Genomic DNA, 21,692 nt, shown 5'->3' on the forward strand with positions numbered 1-21,692 from the left:
AGTGTGTCATCTGAATCCAGGCTCCTGGTTTGTCTCCTCCAGAACTGCAAACCAAGAACAATCCTTGGTTACAGCTCATGGAGTTTTTCAAACCATGAGCTAAAGGTTTAGACAGCATGCTAAGTCAAACAATTGCTTGGCTCAACAGCAGTGCAGCAGCAGGACTGGAAGAGGAGCACATGTGTGCTAAACCACTGTTTGGCTTAGCATTACGTGCAAACCAATCACTGTAAAACTTGCAGACCATTTAATGCTTGAGTTTGTTCAGCTGCATTTTGCCAAACAGTTTTAACAGAAGCTGTTATCACAAGTCTCCTTCCCACGAAGCCTGTTAAACTAGGTTCTTCCCTCATCTCCCACACAGCAATGGCTATCCTGCACCTCCTTCCCCTTCTTTTCATCACACCCAGCCCAGCTTCTCATGCAGCCTGCATCAGCACACAGCTATCCAAACTGCCTTCGTGCCAGAGCTGGGAGCAAGGGAAGGGGCTTCAGCATGGACAAAGGGTGGGGCAGCATAGTTTTGGCAGATGTCAGAAAAAATTACAACCGCAGCAAAACAGAAAGTAAAACCAGCCAAAAAAAGAACATAGATTTACAAGAATTTTTTTTTAAAAAGAGAGCTGTTTAAAAAAAAAATAAAGGAAGAAAGAAAGAAGAAAAGGAAACCAAACAAGGGGTGGGGAGAGAGAACCAAGGAACAAAATGGAACAAAAAGCCCAATGATACAGAAGAGAAGGAGAAAGAAGCTGGTGTATTTGAGTGGGTGGAGGGAAGTTCCAACTGTAGCATTGGTGACCACAATGCTGACTTGGGTAGGGGCACCAGGGAGGAGGTCAAATAAATAAATAAATGGGGAGGGGAACAAATAATACCTAGGCATATCCGAATCAAGAAACTGCCTGCAAAAACACAAACAATCACATGGTTAGTGTGGGTTCAAATGGGTGGTAACAGCAGCAGCAGCAGTAGCAGCAGTTCCATAGTGCAGCTTCTCAAAAGCCCAAGCCCTATAAACAGCACCTCTCTCTGCCCACTGGCAAGCCACAAAAAGCTGCAGTAGAAAATAGCAAAGCATCCAATATCACAACCATTATGAGTGAGTGGAGTGAGTGAGTGAGTGAGTGTCCGACACTGACACCGAATATTGGGGCCTGAACTGGGGAGAGCTGAGCAAATCCTAGTATAGTCATGAAGTCCAGTGGGTGCATCACTTTTTGCATGCCTACCCAATTTCACAGTGGTCTTGTGAGCAAAGCCCAAGCATGCCACCTTGAATACAAATGTAGTAAGGAACAGGACTACCCTCTTGGTATTGAGATTTGAATCATGTGATGCCAGCCTCATTTATTGCACTAGGGTTTACCTTGAGTTCTTGGAACATAACTGCATCAACCATCACCCAATCAAGTTATTAAGGCCCGAATGAGCCCCCGAGGCCATTCTGTCCATGTTAATTCATGCTTAACCATTACACATTGGGGGGCGGGGGTTAATGCCATAGCAACAAGGAGTTTCAAAGTTCTTCACTGCATTTATAAGAATGAAGGCAATGGAACCTTCTCTAGTATCATAGAGGTTTCAGTGGCCAGGGGATAGAGGGAATGAGACCAAAATATATTGTTATTTGGTCTTTGGGAAGACAGCTAGGTAACACACAATAGCAAAGCAGTGAGCAGAAGCAAAAGGTTCACATGATGGGTTAGGTAGGTTCCCACCCTTCTCGCTTCAGCAACATCAAGACCCAAAGCAAGCCCCCAGAGCCCATGCAGAACTGAAGGGTGGAGACTCTGGAAGATGGTAAAATGTCCATTGTCTTCCTAAGTTGCTCTAGATTGTCCTCCTCCTGCAAAATCTGGCCATCTTGCTAGCAAACTCTGAGGCATCAGCCAACAATTCAGTTATCATCCATGCAGGCAGCTGAGAATAATGCTCTTATGCCAGGCACAGATCCAGAGAGAAAGAACCAAAACATGAATGCTCTGTATATGTGATTCCTATCCCTCCCCAAGCAACCTGACAGGTGGTTCATGACCCAGGATAAACCTTTTTATTGTTCCTGACACTTTTGAGTTTTAATTGCTTTCTTCAAAAAATGAATTTTAATGAGTTATGCTGCTTTGCCAGAGAAATTGATAAATGTTGTAAATGAAACAAGCCAAACATGTCCTAAAGCATATGAATGCTTTGTTAGTTGATTTGAAAAGTCATGTTCAAGTATTCTGCTGAGAGTCTGAGTAAGACAGAAGCAGAAAAATCCCTTCCCAGAATATGCAGTACAGTGGGGTGGGCAACATGTGAGCTTCCAGTGTTGCTGGACTACAATTCCCATCAGCCCCAGCCAGCATGGCTAGTGACCAGGGTAGATGGGAGTTGTAATCCAGCAACACTGGAAGGGCCACTGGTCCCCCATCCCCACAGTAGAGATATCCAATCCAATATGCAGAATTACCTAAATGGACTGCACATCCAGGATGACTCGGTTCTTTTACTGATCAATATCCACCATACACCTACAGAAAATCTTTAATGTCAGCTTTATTCAGTGATCCTAGAACTTTTGCAGGTGGCTGGCATGCCGACAAGCTGGGCACTTGCAACCCAGGTTTGCTGTGCTTATCCCTAATAGCCAAATGTGCTCCCAAGATTGTCACAGGGGGAGCAGCAACTGTTGAGCAAAACTAGGGATGATCACTTTTAACACTCATGACAGCAGTTACTTTTGCTGTGAGGTTCTTCCTATTTTGCTTGTGCATGCAGTGTCTGTTGCTAAAGAAACTGCCATTTGGAAATACTTTTCCATAACTGCAACTCCTCCCTCTTAATCCACGGAGCAGGTCTTTAGCAGCTACTGTTTCGGAGAGACACTGCTGTATGCTGGTTGGCCCTCCTTTCATTGATTTTTCTGGGCTGGGTTCACTTAATCAGCCCCATCACTGGAACCCCTGCACAATGACTTCTGCTTGTGCAACAGGCTTCCCCCCTCTCCTCCTCCCACATACAGTACCCCAAAATTGGCTCAAGGGGGTCAGCAAAATTTCCAGAACAGCACATGGCAGGGGTGGGGGGCTTGTTCTGTCTGGCAAGCTGCAATGTTTGTGCAGACAGAATGTTCATCATAGCACAACATGGAATTCCACTCCTTGGTTTTTTAACATTTCACTTTATTTGTCATTTATATATTGCTTGCTTATTTGGAAGAAAAACGCCATTAGAGGTGAATACTAAAAAGAGTCTTTGCTCAATTGTTAACATTAGGAAGTTCACATGCCAGTCTTCCTTGCAGTGTTGAAAAAATGGGTGAGGGGGTATAAACTATGGGCTAGCCTTGCCTCCATGACTGACGTGAACCACAGCTAAGCTGATGAAATGCTTCCCCACCATCCAAACATTCAGACAGCACAGGAAAAGGGCAGAGCTAGCCTGTGTGGCCCCACAACCCCTTTCACCCATTGTTTCAGCACTGGAGAGCAGGCTGAGTGAACCTCCCTACTGCATAACCTTTGTCCTAGGGTAACTCACCTCAGACAATCTGTCTTCTCTTCCAGCATTTCTTTGGCAGCTTCTGTTTTTCACACATCACATACTAACACCTTGCCTCGTCCACAACCCCATTTTAATCGTTCACAGCTCAACTATACAAGCTCGTGATGAGTGGTTTCTTTTGCCAGAGGGTCAGGATAAATGATGTTATGTTAAATGTCTGAATGGAGATGAGTATTGAGGGACCAGCCTGGGATGCTTCAGTAAAAATGGAGTAGCCTCACAACTACAGGAGACATGGAAAGGGATATTCCCCACCTGCCGCCCCAAAAAGTGAAAGAAACTGAGATTGGAAGCCATGTTGCCTCTTGCCTGTTGTTCTCCTGACATAGTAGCATGAGTACCCCATCCATGGGACCAAACTCAGTCCTTCATCTTATGAATTATAACTGTTACAATGCATTACCATCTTGGCTGTCTTAGTGCAGACCCAGGTCATTGAACCTGAACTTTCACAGCCGTCTCCCACAATGAACCACCATTGATAGGATGGGCAGCAGATATGTTCTATTCTTATGATAATATTTTATTTTCTTGCTAATTATGCTGCTTTATTTAATGTGCATTTTATACTTGACCTCCTTTGTAATGTTTTGTTTTGAAATATTTAAGATTATTACATTATATTGCTTTGAATCTATACTTTACATTTGCCTTTCTTCGGTAATGTTTTATTCTGGGTTCTTTTATTTGATGTTTCAATGTGTTGTAAACCGCTTTGAGATATTTTTGTTTAAATATAAAACTATATAGAAATGGATAATAATAATAATAATAATAATAATAATAATAATAATAATCGGTAATGGTAAATGACCCTTGGTTAAGTCCAGTCAAAGGCAACTATGGGGTGTGGAGTTCATCTCACTTCAGGCCAAAGGAGCTGGCGTTTATTCACAGACAGCTTTCCAGGTCATGTGGCCAGCATGACTAAACTGCTTCTGGCACAACAGGACACAGTGACAAGTGCCAGAGCACACAGAAACACTGTTTACCTTCCCGCCGCAGCGGTACCTATTTATCTATTTGCACTGGTATGCTTTTGAATTGCTAGGTTGGCAGAAGCTGGGACAGAGCAACAGGAGCTCACCCTGTCACATGGATTAGAACCACCGACTTTCCGATCGGCAAGCCCAAGAGGCTCAGTGGTTTAGACCACAGCGCCACCTGCGTCCCAGCATATTCTGAATTTGCCCTGGTGATAATGTGCTTGGTGCAAGCATTGCTATTCCAGCTCCAAGGAAGCAAAACATCTCCAAGCAGCTGGTGCCAACTTTCAACAGTCCTGTTCTATCTTTTCCCCAGAAAACCAGCTCTTAGTGCATGAACAAGGAGCAGTGATAGGCAATAATGTGATTTTTGCTAATGTATAAGGAACAGCATACCACAGGCAAATCCAAAAATTCTGTATGTATGGGGTAAGACAATATTTGCACACAGAAAGTCCCAGATTCTATGTGTGGCCGTTTAAAATATTGGTTAGCATGTGGTAGGAGAGATCTCTGCCTCAAACCATGAAGAGAAGCGGTCAGTCATAGTAGACAATTATGGGCTAAATGGACAAATAGTCTGAGCCTAGTACAAAATAGCTTCTGATATGGTTCTAATTCACTGGACATTCAGTGATAAGGTGATGGATGTTCATGGCCAAGGCCAAACAGGAAAAATTAGGCCTGTTTGGCTGAAATCTTTGTTACCAGCCTGGTAAAACTCTTCTCAATCAGAGGGATGCTTGGGGGAAATATTTTGGACCACTGTTGCTTTCTCTTTCTGCTACTTGGACACTGTAGTCTCATTACTTAACTAGCCTCAGCATGGCTTTAGCTCACTGGCTGTCCGTACTGCAGTAAAGGGGTTGGGCTTTCAGAGAAATGACCCCCCTCAATATATATTTAGGTGCATACACTCCCTGAAGATCTACAGGGAGGTCATGTTTGCCTCAGGTTAAATGAGCGGAGCATGCTTTGTGGCCAGACTCACCGATCATCCTGGGAGGGGCGGATGTATCCTGATGACAGGATGTTCAGAGACAGGATGTTGGGGTCAATGAGGGATTCATCTCCTTCTGGGGTGTTCCGAATCCGACCTAAAAGCAGAAAACACCACATACAGTTTATTCCCGAGGGAACTCAAACGCAGGTATATTTTTAAGCCTATCAATGAGGTGATCCTGTCAAGCTGTAGCTATTAAGAAAATCATATTGCTGCGACATTTTTGTTTCTCTCACTATACAGATCCATGCTGCCCTGGAACAAATAAGAGGCAGCAAGCCTACCACACCACTATAATTTGGACACTTCTCAAAATCTGCCTGCATAAGCAACATAAATTCCCTGATATAGTAGCCTCACAGCCCCTGAAGTTCTAGGGGCAGAATAGTTCCTCACAATATATAAATACCATTTTGAATGGTTTTCACTGCACCACATACCAGAATAAGACACAGATCTCCAGAGTACAGACTGTCTACAAGTCAGTAAGAATGCTCAGGGGCCTACTTAGGGTCTCGGAGCACTGCTTTTGATACTCAGCACATAGCATTTGTGTCTATAAACCTCTCTGGAGTCAATGGGAGTAAGGGGCTGCTCGGTTCAGGCAACCATGTGGCCACAACAGGGGTGGAGAACCATTTTCAGACTTAGCATTGCATTCCCTCATGGGGAACCTTCCAGGAGCCACATGCCATTGGTGGGTGGGGCTAGAGGCAAAAATTAGCAGAGCAATGGATGTGACTCTTACTTCTGTACTAGTGAAGGTTGGAGCATTTGATCAACTAGGGCACTGCCCCACTAACCACCATCTGGCCTCATCTAACCCCCACCTGCCTCCCTTCTTACTTACAATCAGTCCGAGGAATGGCACCAGCTATCAGCTTTCTACTCCTTAAGACTCAGGGCTGCCCTTGTAGAATTCGGCAGGGAGGAGAACAGAGACAAAACTAAAGCGAGTTGGTTCTGCCCACCATTGGCTCTGTCTCTACTTCCTGTTGGGCTTCCTGCCTTCTGCCCTACCAGTTCCAATGGAAGTGAACCACCATTGCCCTGTTCATTCCAGCCGCACAAAAGCCACGAGGTTTTCAGCCCTACACATACAACATCCACACATCTTCACCCTCCATCTAGGCAAACCATCAGCATTATCACATCCAAGCCCATCACAAAGCCAGACCCATGAGACGACATGGCCCAGGGTGCATTTTGAGAGGCCCGGGAGGTCATTTTGCACTCCTGAGCCTGAGACTCCAAGCTCAGACCACACCCAGAAAAAAGGGGTAGACACAAGCTTTACTTACCCACAACCAGCTCCCGCACTTCCTTCCAGCGAATGTGGCTCCCTGTCTCATGCACCAGGGTGACGGTGATCCTCCTCTGGATACCCTGTCATCCACCATGCCCAAAGAGAAAGGAGGCAGCGGTTATGAGAACTTCAGCTAAGCAATGAGCAGCACTGGGTGGGTTTCACCCTTTGCAAAAGGATATGTGCATGAACAGGGGCAAAACTATTGCCCAAGAGAGGGAGGAGGACATGGCTCCTACAACAGGTCGCCTCTTATAAACTGGCCCTTAAATGAGGCAATCTACAGTGCTAGCCACATAGTTCCCACACCCTCTACTTGACAAGTGCTTTGCCAAGATAGGCAAATAAATACAGTTTGTCTTGAGGATAACCTCATTTAAAGGGGTCATTTGGGCACTGCTTTATTATGCGTATGAGCAAGATATATAGCATGGGACTTCCTACAGGATATCAAAACTTTTGGCTGCTTTCAATTTTGATTCTGTGTTACTCCTCTTTTATTGCACTGTGCTGCATCATAGTTACTAAGGGGGAGGGTATATTTTGTTGCATACGTGCTGTTGTTTAACCTATAAGAAGAAAAGCAATAAAAAATACTTTTTTAAAAATAAAGGAGGAGGCATTTTAAAGGAGATAATCTGCAGTGCAGAGCACAGTTGAACCTCTCCCGTTTCCTTTCCTGACAAAAGATTCTATGTACTGCTCAGCATGAAAAACAAATGTATGACAAACCAGTAGAGTGAGAGGGTAAGGTGCAGCAGTGAGCAAGTGCTAACTCAGTCTCATGGCTCCTACAAATGGAATGAAGAAGTTAACCGAGCTAGGAGCAAGGCCAGATAACAGTCCAATATCAGGACACAAAGTTCTAAACCCAACATTGCCAAGATGGGACACACACCTTATTAGCAAGAATTAGCTTTGCAAAAATGTGTAGCCTACAGGTGCACACTCCATAGGGGTTGGTGCACCTGTTCTCACCAGGGGAGGCATCACATGGCTCTGGGAGATAACGCCAGAACCTCCTGCTCCTCTGAATCCTGTTTAGCCACCCCAGGCCATGGCTCTGAGCTCTCTCCAGTCTCTGGCAGCAGTTGAGATTCCTGTTTGACAGGAGAGAGCTTTTTTCCTGTCTTAGCATTCCCACCCCATTCCATCTCATGCACCTCTTCATGTGTCTCCAGAGTCTGCCATTCCAGGTCTGTGCCCAAAGATGCTTAGTTAAACATGGCAGGAGGCTTGTATTTTTATCGGTGTTTCACTACCCACCTCCAGTAATTTTTGGATGTAGAACTGAACCTAACAAAAATATCATGACAGAGAAGAGCCAATGGGCTTGGGTATTGGGGCAGAAAATACCTGGTGTAGAAGGAATGTTCCATGGCAGGGCATTCCTCCACGATGATCCACAACAGCAGGGATGTAGCTATAAAAGAAAGCAACAGTGAGACAGGATGTGGAATGTCAGCCCACAGCACCAAGTCCCCCAAACAGTGTAAGTGAAACACACTCTTAGAGATCCTTGCCTGTGTTGCCCATGCTACCATGCCTGTATTTTTTGAACAAGTTCACTGAACATTGTATTTGCACCAAATGCATTCAGCCTGTGTTATGGGATGCCCTGAGCCCGCATCCCATCAAAGGCCCCACATTGCAGACAGGAACAATTGCTACAGAACACACCACAGTGGTCTCCACAACTTCAGGGTCAATGCTAGGTCTATTTGCATCAGTCTATCCTTTGCCTTGTGGGAGAAGGAGGGCATGCAGGGTTAAGGCAGCAAATTGCTCTTGATCCTGCACAGACTACACCCAGAAAAAAGGGTATGATCATACTCTGTGGCATGTAGGGATGGTGGAGAATTTTGATGCAGTATGCATTTAAAGCTGAATCTATCAATTTTGCAATTTCTGAAACAATATGTGAACCAAAGCACAGCTAACCTTCAAAACCTGCATTTATCCAAATTTTGCAATGCAGTTCTCCCAAGCAATGTTTACAAAAATGTATACATTAAGGGAAGGGGGGCAGGGAAATGAAAATATTAGAAAAAAAATAACACGCAGAAATGCATTATACTGTATTAAGGGAAACTGACTGCAAAAATGTGTATATTAGTCAAAACTGCATACAAAAATGTATTTCTTAGGAGAAATTTTCACTAAGATATCAATGAATTTACATGAGAGTTATTTTGGTGGGAAGGAATTGCAAATTGCTGCAGAATGCAGAGAACTGAATTAAAGTTTGGAAAAATGAGAAACAGAGAGAACAAAAATTAAGATTCTTCTATCCATAGTGGCATAAGGATACTCAGTTCAATTATTTGTGATGTACAGTAATTATTTGTGATATACAGTAATATATACTCTTATCTCATTAGGCAACTATTCACCCACAGCATGACTTTTACATACAGGTTTTGTATCCCAAATTCTCTGTGGAATGCTTTGCAAATATATAGCTTGTTTCTAACTTGCAGCCTTTGGATCAATCCAGTAGGGCTCTTCTTATGCATGTGCACAACTCAGCAAAATAAAGAATGAGAGAACTAAATGAGCATGTTCCTAAGAAGTCTCCTAAGTCATTCCTAAGACAAGTTTCAGGTAAGATGATCAAATTATGTCTCCTAGAAAAGAAAGCTATCCCCATCCCACTGATCCATTGACAAATACAGACACTTACTCGCCATTGGCCTCAAGCTCACAGATCTCAAAGAAAACCATCAGATCATACTTGCACTGGCAGGGGCCAATGCTGGGCCTTGTCATGGCACTCAATTTGGTTGCAGGCACTGCAAAGGAAAAAAAATGGAATTAGAGGCCAAAGATAAGGGCAAACAAGGCCTATCTTCTCAGATTGTAGACTGGCTTCACAACTTGGGCTTGTCCACATTGGAGTTTACAGTATGTATGCAGCTGTTTGCATTCCTATTTGATTTATGTAGTCCACATGGTGTTACCCTTAAAGAACACCAGTCTCAATGCTTCCCCCCTGCAAATTCAGGTTTACCTGAAATGGGGATGATCCAATAATTTTTTTTTGGGGGGGGGGAAATCAGGCTCCAAACAATTGCACTTGGGATTTCAGAATATTTGTTTCAGGGTTTGGGTGTAGGTGGATCAATCATCATTTTCTGCTACTCCCCTTTTCACACCCGCTATTTTCTTAATGCTTTCATTTATTTTCATGCCCATAACTATTTCTGAAGTACTCCTGAATGCAGGAGCATAGCCTTATCTATATTTTTTTCTTTGGAACTCTCAAATTTGCACAAAATCACAAGCAAACCACATAATTTTTTTATAGCATTTAATTGGCATAATAGAACCAACAAAGTAGAAGGTGGGGCCAAACACAAAAGGGAACTCCTATTGGTATGAATTGAAAAGGCAGAGGTCTAATTCAAATGGGGGGGAGTGGATTAACAGCTAAATAATGCTCAAATATGGACAAGGCCCACAGCAAGGGCAGGACAGCCAGTTACACCAACACTTACTACCTAAAATTTAGAAAGAGTCAATGGTAAGATCCATTAATGTTTGAAGAAGGCTTTTGGACCCAGATATACAAAGAGGAAGATGGATGGGGCTCTGTAAGCAAATGCATAAGCACACACAAAACGCATCTTCTCCTGCATTGAGATCAGCAGACCCACGTATATGAAAACAAAGTCTTAGTTTGTTTTCATCAGCAATGCAGTCTCTCTGAATGACAAACAAGAAGGACTGGGCTTAAAGATTTTCATGAAAGACACAAGACACACAAAGAAAGGGGGATGGCTAATGCTCGCGGCATTGTTAAGTGGTGTAAAAGAAGAACCATGTAGGTAAATAAGCATATTATTAAGAGCTAGAGGCATTTCTTCTGGAGTGGATGTTTGGAAAATATTGTGGTCGGCTAGCATACATATAGACAGCAATTCTGCATGCCTGAACTTTGAGACATCCTGAGGAGATCTATTGTACCATGTCCTAGGACTCCAGAAATCAACCCCATTAGGCATCTCAAGTGGAACTTTTCATTTCCCTCTACTTGTGTTCCTCACTGGTGAAATTGCAAATGTCTCAAGTTAGGTATTCTGTCTTTGCTCCCCCCCCCCAATACTATTCTGTAAGGTGATGTGTACAGTTATGGATTTATATGCATTTATATCCCTATCCTTAAGCATTTTCAAATCTATTGGGAGTGGCCAAACATTGAAGACAGGTATGGGGAAGATGGAGTACAACAGCATCAGGACAGCCACAATTCCCATCAGCCCTAGCCAACATCATGGGAGTTGTAGTCAAGAAACATCTGGAGGGCCACAGGTTTCCTCACCCCTTATTTAAGAGAGGAATGAATGGCCCAAAACCATCACTGAATCCCCTGAGCTGCACTAACAGCCCATAAATAAGTCTAAGCACAAGACACACACACACACACACACAGAGAGAGAGAGAGAGAGAGAGAGAGAGAGAGAGAGAGAGCTCAGAAGAAAGAGGTAGCAGGAAATCACATAGAACACTGCACACAGCAGAATGGAATATCCCGTTGACTCAGGGATCAAAGTCATCCTGTGAGGGACTCACATATGTTGTGGATTCATTCAAGACACTATACAAACTAAACTTGGGAACAGAAAGCAATGCAATTACACTGCTTTATGTTGTCCCCTTTTTTCCTATCCTTCTGAGTAGTGCATTGGTGCCTTTCTCAGGAGCCCTCCAAGTCAAGATCCCTGAGTCTGGGCCTTCCAAAGCTTTGTCCAGGGACCAACCAGGCTTCTGAGCCTTTTTCACAACACAGTTCCCAAGTAAGAGGGATGGTGTGGTGCTGGGATCCTCCCCCTCTCTGATGAGAAAAGAAGAGGCTGTGCTGGCAGCATACAACATGTGTCCAGAGAATGTTTCCAGGAGCTGGCCAGCAAGCACGTTGGGTATCAGACCCTTAATCATCAGGAGGGATCTCTCTTGTTCTTCACCGGGGAAACAGAGAGGCAAACAGAGAGCACAATACAATATGAAACAATTATGCACAGAAACATGATGCAGCCTAAACAAAATACATAAGCAGCTCATCCAGTGCTTGCAAACCCCTATGCAAACACACTATAGAATGTAGTGTGCCATTCAGAACCACAATGTGCAAGAATGAGGAAGCCAGCCAAGCATTTATCACGTTAGACAGATACTCAGGAGTGGGGGTGAGACATACTGGTGACAGTAATGCTGTACATGGATATCACCGTGTTATCAACAAACCATCTATAGTGATAAAAGAAAGGGATGGAGCAGGCCTAGACAGCGTGCACACCATAAATTTAAAGCACATAGCTTCCTCCAAACAATCATGGGAACTGTAGTTTACCCCTCATAGAGCTACAATTTCCAGCACCGTTAACAAATTAAGGTCCTATGGATTTTTTTGGGGGGGGAGGGGAGTGACTTTGTGCTTTAAGTGTACTCTAAATGTATGGTGTGTGCACAGCTCAAGTTTAGCCTCGCTGCTAGAGAGAGCTGTGGAAAAGGCAAAAACTTAGAAACTTGCTGAAGACATATATTCCATTGCTGGAACAAAGCAGCATACAGCTTCTGAGCAAAAAAGAGGACACCCCTTCCCCCACTTAAAATGGAGGGTATTCAATATGCCACAGCTATGGGGATGCTCAGGTCACTTCGCTGGCTCTGCTGAGAGACCTGCTCCACCACATTCTTTCATCCCTGGCAGCAGCCATTCCATGAGACTGCAGCTGCTTCTCCTATCCTTTTGCTTCCTACATTTCTATTTACAATCATGCTAAATGAAAAGCAATTTCTCTCCTACCTGGTTTGGATAATGGCATGACCCGAGGGAAATGGCGCCGGGATGGTCTTAGGGGGCTGTAGAGAAAGAAACACTAATTTTAAAAAGGGAACACAGGGAGAAGAAATTAGAATATATCAACGTAGGCCCAATAGGAATTTGTGCTTGGTCAAATAATAGGACCTGAACATGAGCTGATAGGGTACTAAGCAGTTGCTCCAACTCTTTACCCACCCAAGAATCAGAAGTTGCAACCAAGACTTCAGCATTGATTCGTCTAGTCCAGTGTCAGACTTGTACTCTTTAACCAAACCAAGACTTGTTGAGCTCTAACAATGTACCGTAAATGTAACAGCAGCACCTGCCCTTATACAATTCCCTGGCTTGGATGATATACCTGAGCATGCTTTAGTTGTTCTACCATACAACAAACTGCAAGGCAGTTCTGAAATTGCACCATCGATCCTTGCCACTGAACACATGAACCTGATCAAAATAAGGCCAATGAAGAGAGCCCCAATGTCCTTACTGCTGCAGCCACAAGCTTTTCGTATTATGGACATAATCTGGGCTAAGGTAGGGTAAACCCCAAAGCTAGTAAGAGATTAATTCTATGACAATGGCAGTTGTTGTGGAGGTGACACTTACCTGAGGACATCCTTGCAGAGAGGCGGGAAAGGATGCTGTTGATAGTGTCCAAATACCTCAAAGACAATTGGCTGGCTCTTGATATACTCAATGAAAGATTTGGTGACCTCCACTGCAATCTGAGAGACAGGAAAGAAAAGAAGAAGAAAAGTCATTTGAAAAAGAATATCCACAAGGTCCCATTCACTTATTTATTTCAGCAAATTTTATGGTTAACATTGGTTACATGGCAAATGAAAGGCACTCAGTGCGACTACTGCTACTACGAATATCCTTAGTAAAATTATAAACTAAAAGTGGTACTTGGGCACAGATATTTATTACTTCATTTCACAGATTCATACATGAACTAGATGGCCATTGGTTGAATTCAGCAGGGCTCTAGTCCTGTTTTTATGTTAGGTTCGCCATAGACTGAGCTGGCAAAGTGATGGCCTCTCAGTTCTCTAGCTGTGTGATGGTAATGATGTTGACTTATGAGGGTGAACACAATAAAGATTGCAAAGCTCTTTGCAAATTCTAAGTGTTTATACCAATGATAAACAGAAGCAGCAGCAAGTACAGCATGTGACACAGGGCATGATGTGCTGGTGCAATGGTTGTGCCTCATCTTGAATACTTGTTTGCTGTTGCAGCACATAGAATTATGCAATACAGATTATAGTTAACAAGCTATAATATGCCTACAATACAGCTTTCAGCTTGAATGGCAGTCATTGTTATTGATGGCTCTTTTTCATCCAGAAAGAGGTCACCAATTATCCACAAAATGAAAAGCTTGCTTCATTCTTCGTATAAGGATGGGACCCTGAATCCAGAACAATGTATTTTTTCATATCCTTGTTAATCAGGCTGTTTCAAGTACTGTTGCCTGACATTAAAGGTGTCACCATCTGCTCTACCAGAGGCTGTTTCCACCCTGGATGCAGGTGCTGCCCATGGAGTTGTCAAAATGAAGCCTTCTCAGATTCTATACTTACGTTTTGTACATGATAGAAGCCAAGAGGTGGGCCTCGGCCAGTGTTCTTCAAGGGTTCTGTGGAAAAGGCCTCGTCATGGCGGTGGATAAAGCTGTGAAGAAATACAAGTTTTACTGTTGTTGTTGTTGTTAAATATATTTATCACAGGTATGGTTCCATAGTTGCATATTGCTACACAGGCAGAAACCATTAAACACTAGCTCAGTTGCGGTCTGATGGTCACCACTGAGGCTTCCTATACTTTGAGTGCTACATTCCTGTTGGGGGCACTCACATACTGAAAGGCCAGTAGGACAAGGACCTGAGGGGGGATAATCCTCAAAGGGTTCCTCACCCCATCATGCAGGGATCCCTCATAGTTCTTTGCTGTCCTCCTCTTCTCCTGTAATAATTAATAGCTTCCACCAAAGGAAGGTCTCCATCCTTTAGCCTTTTAAATGCTAAAACGTTTTGGCTGTCAGGAATCAACTTCTGTCAATCTAGGTTCTCCCATCTGAAAAGAATGGGATAGCCACCGAAGGGCAAAGGGAGGAGAAACCACAATCTCCTAAGGTTATCTGAAATGGGTAAAGGGCAAATAGAGAAGGAAGGACTGTAACTCACTTAAACTGGCAGAATATGTCTGCATATTCTGCTGAGATGCTAGATGCCTGCAAAACTGTCACTCTGAAAGTGAAGATGCTGCCCAGCTTCAGGTGCTCAAGGGCTGCCTCTAAAGGCCCATCCACCACAGACTTCTCTGAACTGTCCAGGAGAAGATCCTCAGGGGTGGCTGGGGAAATAGAATATTAAAGTTATAAAGGACATTTCCTCATTGGTATAAAGCAGATGCTTCCTCATATCCTAAATGGTGCACACATCAAAGTGAGAGCAGAAGAAGACATCCTGGACGCTGGAAGGAAAAAGCTTGCTTGTCCCATTGGTGGTCTTTCCTGTACAAAATAGCACGGTGGGCACAACAGCTGAATTCTATGGCTTTGCCAGGTAGGGTTGGAATGACTCCTGCCTGAAACCCTGGAGAGCAGCTGCCAGCCAGTGTTTACAATATTGGGCTAGATGGCCAAAGATCTGACTTGGTAGACAGCAGCCTCCTAGGTTCCTAATTCTCACAAGTGGAACTTGCAGTAAAATGCTGTCGTGTATAATCATCTCCTGGTAGGAGCATTCCTGTTCACGTTTCCTGCAATCTGGCTAACTCTCCTCCAGGATAGCAAAAGCTGTAACAAGCTCAGTCAGAGCACTCTACTCTCTCGCACCAGTTTTCTGTTTACTTTTCCTACTGGAACCTAATATTCTGTAGTTATTGAGCATACTCAGTTCTCATTGGACTGTTTGGGGGAAAAGGTTGCCTCCATGTGTGTGTGTGTTTTAAAAAAATGTACTTCTGTTAACATGAGGGTTTCCCCTAAAATGCTGATACCTCCCTATTGTTTCTCAGTGGCCTAGTTGGGCTCTGTGTTTGTCAGCATGCACCATTAGTGCATTAGTGTTAGTGGGAGTGATGCCAGGAAAAAGCACATCAAACATAACAGAAACATGGCCACACAATACGATGTTTTTCCTCTCTCAATCAGTACACACACTAGGTTTTGCTTCCAGACAACCTGTTTACTGTGCATTCATACTGATTTGTTTGGACAAAGTCTGCAGGGTTAGACCACATTGACTGTTTACTGAGCATTTATTCCGAGTGATACCGTGTAGTGTCAAGCAAATGTTATCCCACACTTTCCATGCATTTTTAGTCACTTTCCTCGCAAAAAGTCAGATTCCGAGGGGAAGCGGGTTTGTTGAGCAAGAGTGCCAAATGAACTTTAATTGTGCAACCTGAATGTCCCGGCATGTGACTGAATCCCACCCCAAAATAGCAATGGTCTGGAAGTGTCCTGGAAGCCTTATCTTTTTAAAAACATTCTTCTTCTTTTTAAATCTCATTTGCTTCACTGTTTTCAACCACAAGAAAATATAGAGTGGCTGCTGATGTAGCTTTCCAATGTTCTTTATGAGGAGCTCCAAAAAGGGGCTCAAATCTTTGGCTTTTGTTGCTATGCACACAGTTCCTCAACCCCTTTCTGACCTAAAAAAACCCCTTCACCTGCACAGGTGTTGTTGTTGACTTCATCTGCAGATGGTCCTATGTCAGTTACTTGTCCCTGTCCCTCTACGATACGCAGCTCCTCCTGTGAAGTTCCAGAGCGGGACATTCCCACTACAGGACAGGACTCAGACTGGAACTATAAGGAAACAAAGGATAGGAAAAGAATACAAGATAAAGGTATGATGGTTCTGGGTGGTGTCATTAGGTTTCCCTTGCAGTGGTGTATTTTGCCGTTCTCCTTTTTAAACTGTGAGGTTAGGGAGATACAAAGTCAAGCTCAAGATGCAAGTGAAACCAGCTGATCTGGGCTATGAAGCTCCATTATTAAATAACTCAAAAGAGTTCAGTAAGATGAGAACATATAGGACTAACTTATCTCTTCTCAGCTGCTAGAATTTTATTAGCAAGAGAATAAACACCCATTGTGCCATCTATTGAAAAATGACACAACAAAATAAGAGATTATACATCAATTGCCAAATTATATTATATTATATTTATCAAACCTATAGGCAGGATATTTTCTTGTCTAAATTGATTAAGTTTGTAGAAAACTGCAGTTAATTGTAGGAGATGTTAATTCACACTGTTTTGAAACTTAGCAGTGCTGTTGGAGTTTTTTCTGTCCCTTATATTGCATCTTTCCTTTTTTCCTCAGTTTTTGTATCTCTTATTCTCTTATTCAGACAAGGTAGAAATTAAAATATAAATATGATCAAGGAAGAAAGGAAAAAAACTTGTCAAGCTTTATATTTATCAATAATAATCTGATATAGTATTTGCTGCTAAATAGCAAACATTTCATAGAATCTGGACTGAAATCCAAGAATTCAAAGATCACTAATGTCAATTTCCATGTCACTCAGAAAAAACAAACCAGCTTGCTCTGTTTTCCATATGTTAATATATGTAAATTCATGTAAATTTAAGCCATCTTTTGCTTAGCTTTGGGCATAAATTACAAAGAACAGAAGGTATGGCATACAATTGAGCAGGGTAGTTGAACAGAAGAGAACAGAAGAGACAACAAGCTTTGTTGTAACTCGGACTCTTAAGTAGTCTCTAGAGACCAACATTACTTTGCCACACTACTGAGCCCTCTGAACCTTCTGAATCTGCACAGCAAATTGGTTAATTAATAACCATTTATAACCAGTTAGGTTGGGATCCAAGTGCTGAGTGTGATCAACGATCTGGCATGATGCTCAGCTAGTTCTGTCTTTCATAGCATACCTTTTCAAAGTGCTGATCATCAAAGGAAATTTTGGCTGTTCCAGATTGCCGCACTCCTGAGCCATAATCTGGTGCTTCTTCATCAGCTGGAAACAGGAAGGCATCAAGAGGTTATAGTAAGGAAAGAGAAGCTCAGACTCCCCAAGAGATTGAGAGCCATAGCCAGGAACTCTTAAGCTGCAGTCCTATATTCACTTCCTCACTGGACTCAGTGGGATTCCCTTCTCAGTAGAAATGCCTAGGATTGCACTTTTGCTCACTTATCTTTTCACATTTATATTTTCTTATGAGTACATTTTTATCCCACCTTTCCTCCAAGCAGCTCAAGAGGGCATGCAAGGTTCTCCCCCTCACATTAAATCCTCACAGTAACCCTGCGAGGTGCGTTCGGTTGAGAGACAATGGATAGCCCAAAGTCAGCCCGAGAACTTCATGGCTGAGGGGGGATTTGAACCTGGGTCTCCCCATTCCTAGTACAACACTCTAATCCACAAGAAGGCGCTAGGGAACTGTACAGGGCAAATACAGTCAGCCACCAAGTGTGGTTGCATTTGGACTGGCATCACTAAAAGTTTATTTTTGCATGCGGTAAATTTCTTCTCTGAATACCGTTATCCAGCCACACTGTGAGGAAAGAAATATAAAAAGTGGGGATGGTTGGTTATCTGGATGCACCTTGAATCATCCAAATGAATGAGAATGAGGAAAGGTACCACTGGAAGTGAAACAGTAGATGGTCTAAGTTTCACTACATCAAGGAAGAGCAAATGCCTCTGCTAAAATTAAGCATGATGCTGAAAAATGTGGAAACAGAAAGCATCAATTAATCCATCTCTTTGCCATCAAAGTTACAATCTTCTGGCCAAGCTGCTCTGTCCTTATTTTAGCCCAGCACAAATGTGATTGCACCTCCAGAGAAATGCAGTTGGCTCCCTGTGAAATTTTGCAGGATATGCTTAAATTGCTCTTTCCTTCTATGACAGAGAAATGGGGTTGTGCATTTCTCTGTACGATGCTTTGAAATATACATGTTATGTAAAAATTTAATTTAAAATACTTTATAGAGTAGAGTAATAACAAACACCAAGTCTATACATGAACAGGATGCAGAGAAGGCACACCTACACAGACCAGGAACAGTCTTTTGGGCATAGAACAACTATTTAAAACACAGGTTCACTTCTGTTATAGTTGCAAAGGTGTAGATGGTTATGTATGAATTCAGTAAAATCCATATAGGCAGTAATATGACAGCATGAGCTGTGACATGCTGCAATGCAGAATAACCCTAGAAATCTTTGAAACGATGTGCCTATGTTTGTACTAATTATAGATAGAGATAGGATATACATTCATTCCTATAGATCAAGGTGAACCCAACTGGCGCAGAAATACAATGGACACTGAGGATTCATACCAGTGATTTCTGCACTTGAAAAACAGCGTATGTAGCAGCAGTTCCCCACTCCCCCATAATTTTTGATATTAACCACACTGCATGTCTGGGCTATGCATGGAAGAAGCTCACAGCATACTAGCTTCGGATATTACACTGCCCTGGTGTAATAACTAAGGTGTAAGGTAGCGATAGGCAATTGGATGGACGCAACCTGGTCCCTAGAAGCTTCTCAATTGGTCTGAATTCCAGGGACCCGTGTTATTATGTATCGCCTACAAAGGCTGAAACACAGGGCTGCTGTATATTCTTCACTTGATGGCTGCATGTGTATGCTTCACTGGATGACTGCAACTAGAAGTGGTGAGCTGTACCTATTTCTTGTTCTTTCAGAAAACAGGATCTTCTATCATTTTTAAGTCCACCTTCTATTAATCACTGTGATTAATTAATTGCTACTGCTCAGCTTTAAGCGAGTTTGACTGGATGATCATATTATTACACCTTATGAAATTCTGCACACTGTCTTGGAAGGGCAATCATTGCCTCCAATGCAGTTTATAAAATCATATAAAAATAAAACAATATAAATGTGTGAATAAGTCATTAGAGATCAAGTACCACAGAGAAAACTTATACAACACCTCAAATACAATGCTCTTCAGTGGAGTCAGTTCACACATTTAGTTGTAACCCTTCAAATGCTGCCTAATCAAATTATGTATGAACTGGTCTTTGGTCAAAGGACTTGCCTTACCCACGGTGAACAGCAACAGGTGATTTGGCAGAGCCCTCCCCTTAGTACTAAACACTATGTACCTTAGCTAATAATTCCAACAAAAGGGAAAGGGCTCTTCTGCTCTCAAGCCCTTGTTAAAAATGAGCTGCTTGCCAGGAGAAGAGGGAATGGCTGTATAAATGCAAGTGCCTAGAACAGGCAAGTCCTCTAGCCTGTTGCCCTCCAGATGTTTTGGGCTACAATTCGCATCAGCCCCAGCCAGCATGGCCAATGGTCAAGGATGATGGGAGCTGTAGCCTAAAACACTTGGAGGGCACCAGGTTGGAGATGGCCAGCCTTGGCTGTCCCTCCTTCTCCATCTCCAGCCATCTCTTACCTGAGATGGCCTGAACAGCCACGCGCAGGAACCCTTTCACTTCCCCCTTCTCGCTGACAATGGCGACGCGGTGCACCAGAGGTACAGGATACAGCAAGTTGCTGAGATACACAAAGGCTCTGGAAAGAAAAGTGACATAGGAGAGTGGTCACTGCGCCTCACGCATGAGCTTCTCCAAACATACTCCATAGCCGATGGTAGCTGGGACCACAGTTCACCGCTCACATCACAACATGGTGCTGCAAAGCAAAACTAAAGAAAGGCAGCCATGGCCAGCCGGACAGAGAGGGGGAATTCAGCGTGCTTAGAACAGAGTTCCTGTGCTGAGCAGTGAAGCGAAAGTGTAGTGAGTTAGTGAGCGCTAGCATAGCGTACCTCTCGTTCTGTCATCTCCCATGGCTGAAGGGAGGGGAGGGGGCAGTGCTGGTGCAAGAAGGAAACTAGGAAAAGGACCTCTGGCAGGAGAGACTAGACAACTAGTACCCTGGGTGCTGTAATTCGTCCAAGGTCCTGCTGCTGAGTAACAGTGGGGCAAAAGGGACAGAAAAGAGGACAAGCAAAGACAAAGAGGATTAGAGGTTTAAGGCAGGGAAAGCAGAGGGGTGGGGAAGAAAAGGGAAGAAAGGAAGGAGATAGGTTCCTTCTAGAGAGGAAAAACTCTCCAGGACTTGAGAGACACAAATTGTGCTGAATTTTAGGCCTGCTTCAAAGGAGCTGTCAACTAATCAGAGTTCCTTCGTGGAAAGGAAACATGCCTTTAAAGCAGGGGAAGGAGACCTGTGGTATTCCAAGTGTTGTTGGGTTCCCATCAGCCCCTGGTAGCACAGTCAATGGTCAGTGATGGCAAGGAATTGGAATCTAGCAGTATCTGGAAGACTACAACCTTCCCACCTGTCATAAAGAGTATAATATGCTGCAGCCAGCTTCATTCCACCCACTAATCTTAGGGCACAGATGGTTCCCAAAGTACCTGTCTTCCTTGTAATAAACCCATGAACTGGGTGGGGCAGTATCCAATATCCTTGATATAAATAGAACCCCACCTTCCCCTCTCTTCCTGTCTCTACACACACACACTTACTTTGCTTGGGTTATTTCAGTTTGGAGAAGACATTTAATAAAAATTATAATCTATGGGGGATATTGAATCTTTGACATGAACCTGTGTAGCCTATGCTTAAATATTTACAGTGAAAGTTGTTTTTTGGGAGGGGAGTTTACTGCTGCTGCTGTACTGTTGCAACCAATGGCTGCAACCCAGGGTCATTATGGTCAAGTTGGAGGTAGTACTCAGTGTGAGATGCATGGAGCCAGATACCTGTGTCCCCTAGTGAGCTCTATTTCTCCGCAACATCTGAATTGGGAGAGGCTATGCAGGCCCTAGATTAATGACTGGACTCAGTGGTGGGGTCAATACACTGAGCTTGAATCTGGGCAAGATAAAGGCTCTATGGGTGTGGTTCTGGAAAACTGGTCAATTACCTGCACTGGGAGAGGTTCTACTCCCTCTAAAGCAGTGGTGGCTAAACTTGGCCCTCCAGCTGTTTTGGGACTACAGTTCCCATTACCCCTGACCACTGGTCCTTTTAGCTAGGG

General features: G+C 43.4%; 1 protein-coding gene across 30 annotated transcripts in view; it reads right to left on the reverse strand.

Moving 5' to 3' along the window:
• KIF1A (kinesin family member 1A) overlaps positions 1-21,692 on the reverse strand; it is a 111,089-nt gene that overhangs the window by 18,924 nt on the left and 70,473 nt on the right. For 17 of the 30 annotated variants that reach the window (XM_053389705.1, XM_053389699.1, XM_053389709.1 and 14 more), the window contains 12 exons: positions 20,097-20,215; positions 17,586-17,671; positions 16,350-16,488; positions 14,858-15,026; positions 14,255-14,345; positions 13,275-13,393; positions 12,648-12,703; positions 9,525-9,633; positions 8,198-8,264; positions 6,837-6,921; positions 5,524-5,629; positions 876-902 (listed from right to left, as the gene is read on the reverse strand). In XM_053389705.1, the coding sequence (XP_053245680.1) occupies positions 876-902; positions 5,524-5,629; positions 6,837-6,921; positions 8,198-8,264; positions 9,525-9,633; positions 12,648-12,703; positions 13,275-13,393; positions 14,255-14,345; positions 14,858-15,026; positions 16,350-16,488; positions 17,586-17,671; positions 20,097-20,215 (1,173 nt within the window). The remainder of the gene's footprint in view (positions 1-875; positions 903-5,523; positions 5,630-6,836; positions 6,922-8,197; positions 8,265-9,524; positions 9,634-12,647; positions 12,704-13,274; positions 13,394-14,254; positions 14,346-14,857; positions 15,027-16,349; positions 16,489-17,585; positions 17,672-20,096; positions 20,216-21,692) is intronic. The other 13 variants (XM_053389706.1, XM_053389732.1, XM_053389711.1 and 10 more) reach the window with 1 other exon arrangement.

Source organism: Podarcis raffonei, chromosome 5, assembly GCF_027172205.1.
Source record: "Podarcis raffonei isolate rPodRaf1 chromosome 5, rPodRaf1.pri, whole genome shotgun sequence".
Classification (NCBI taxonomy): Eukaryota; Metazoa; Chordata; class Lepidosauria; order Squamata; family Lacertidae; genus Podarcis; species Podarcis raffonei.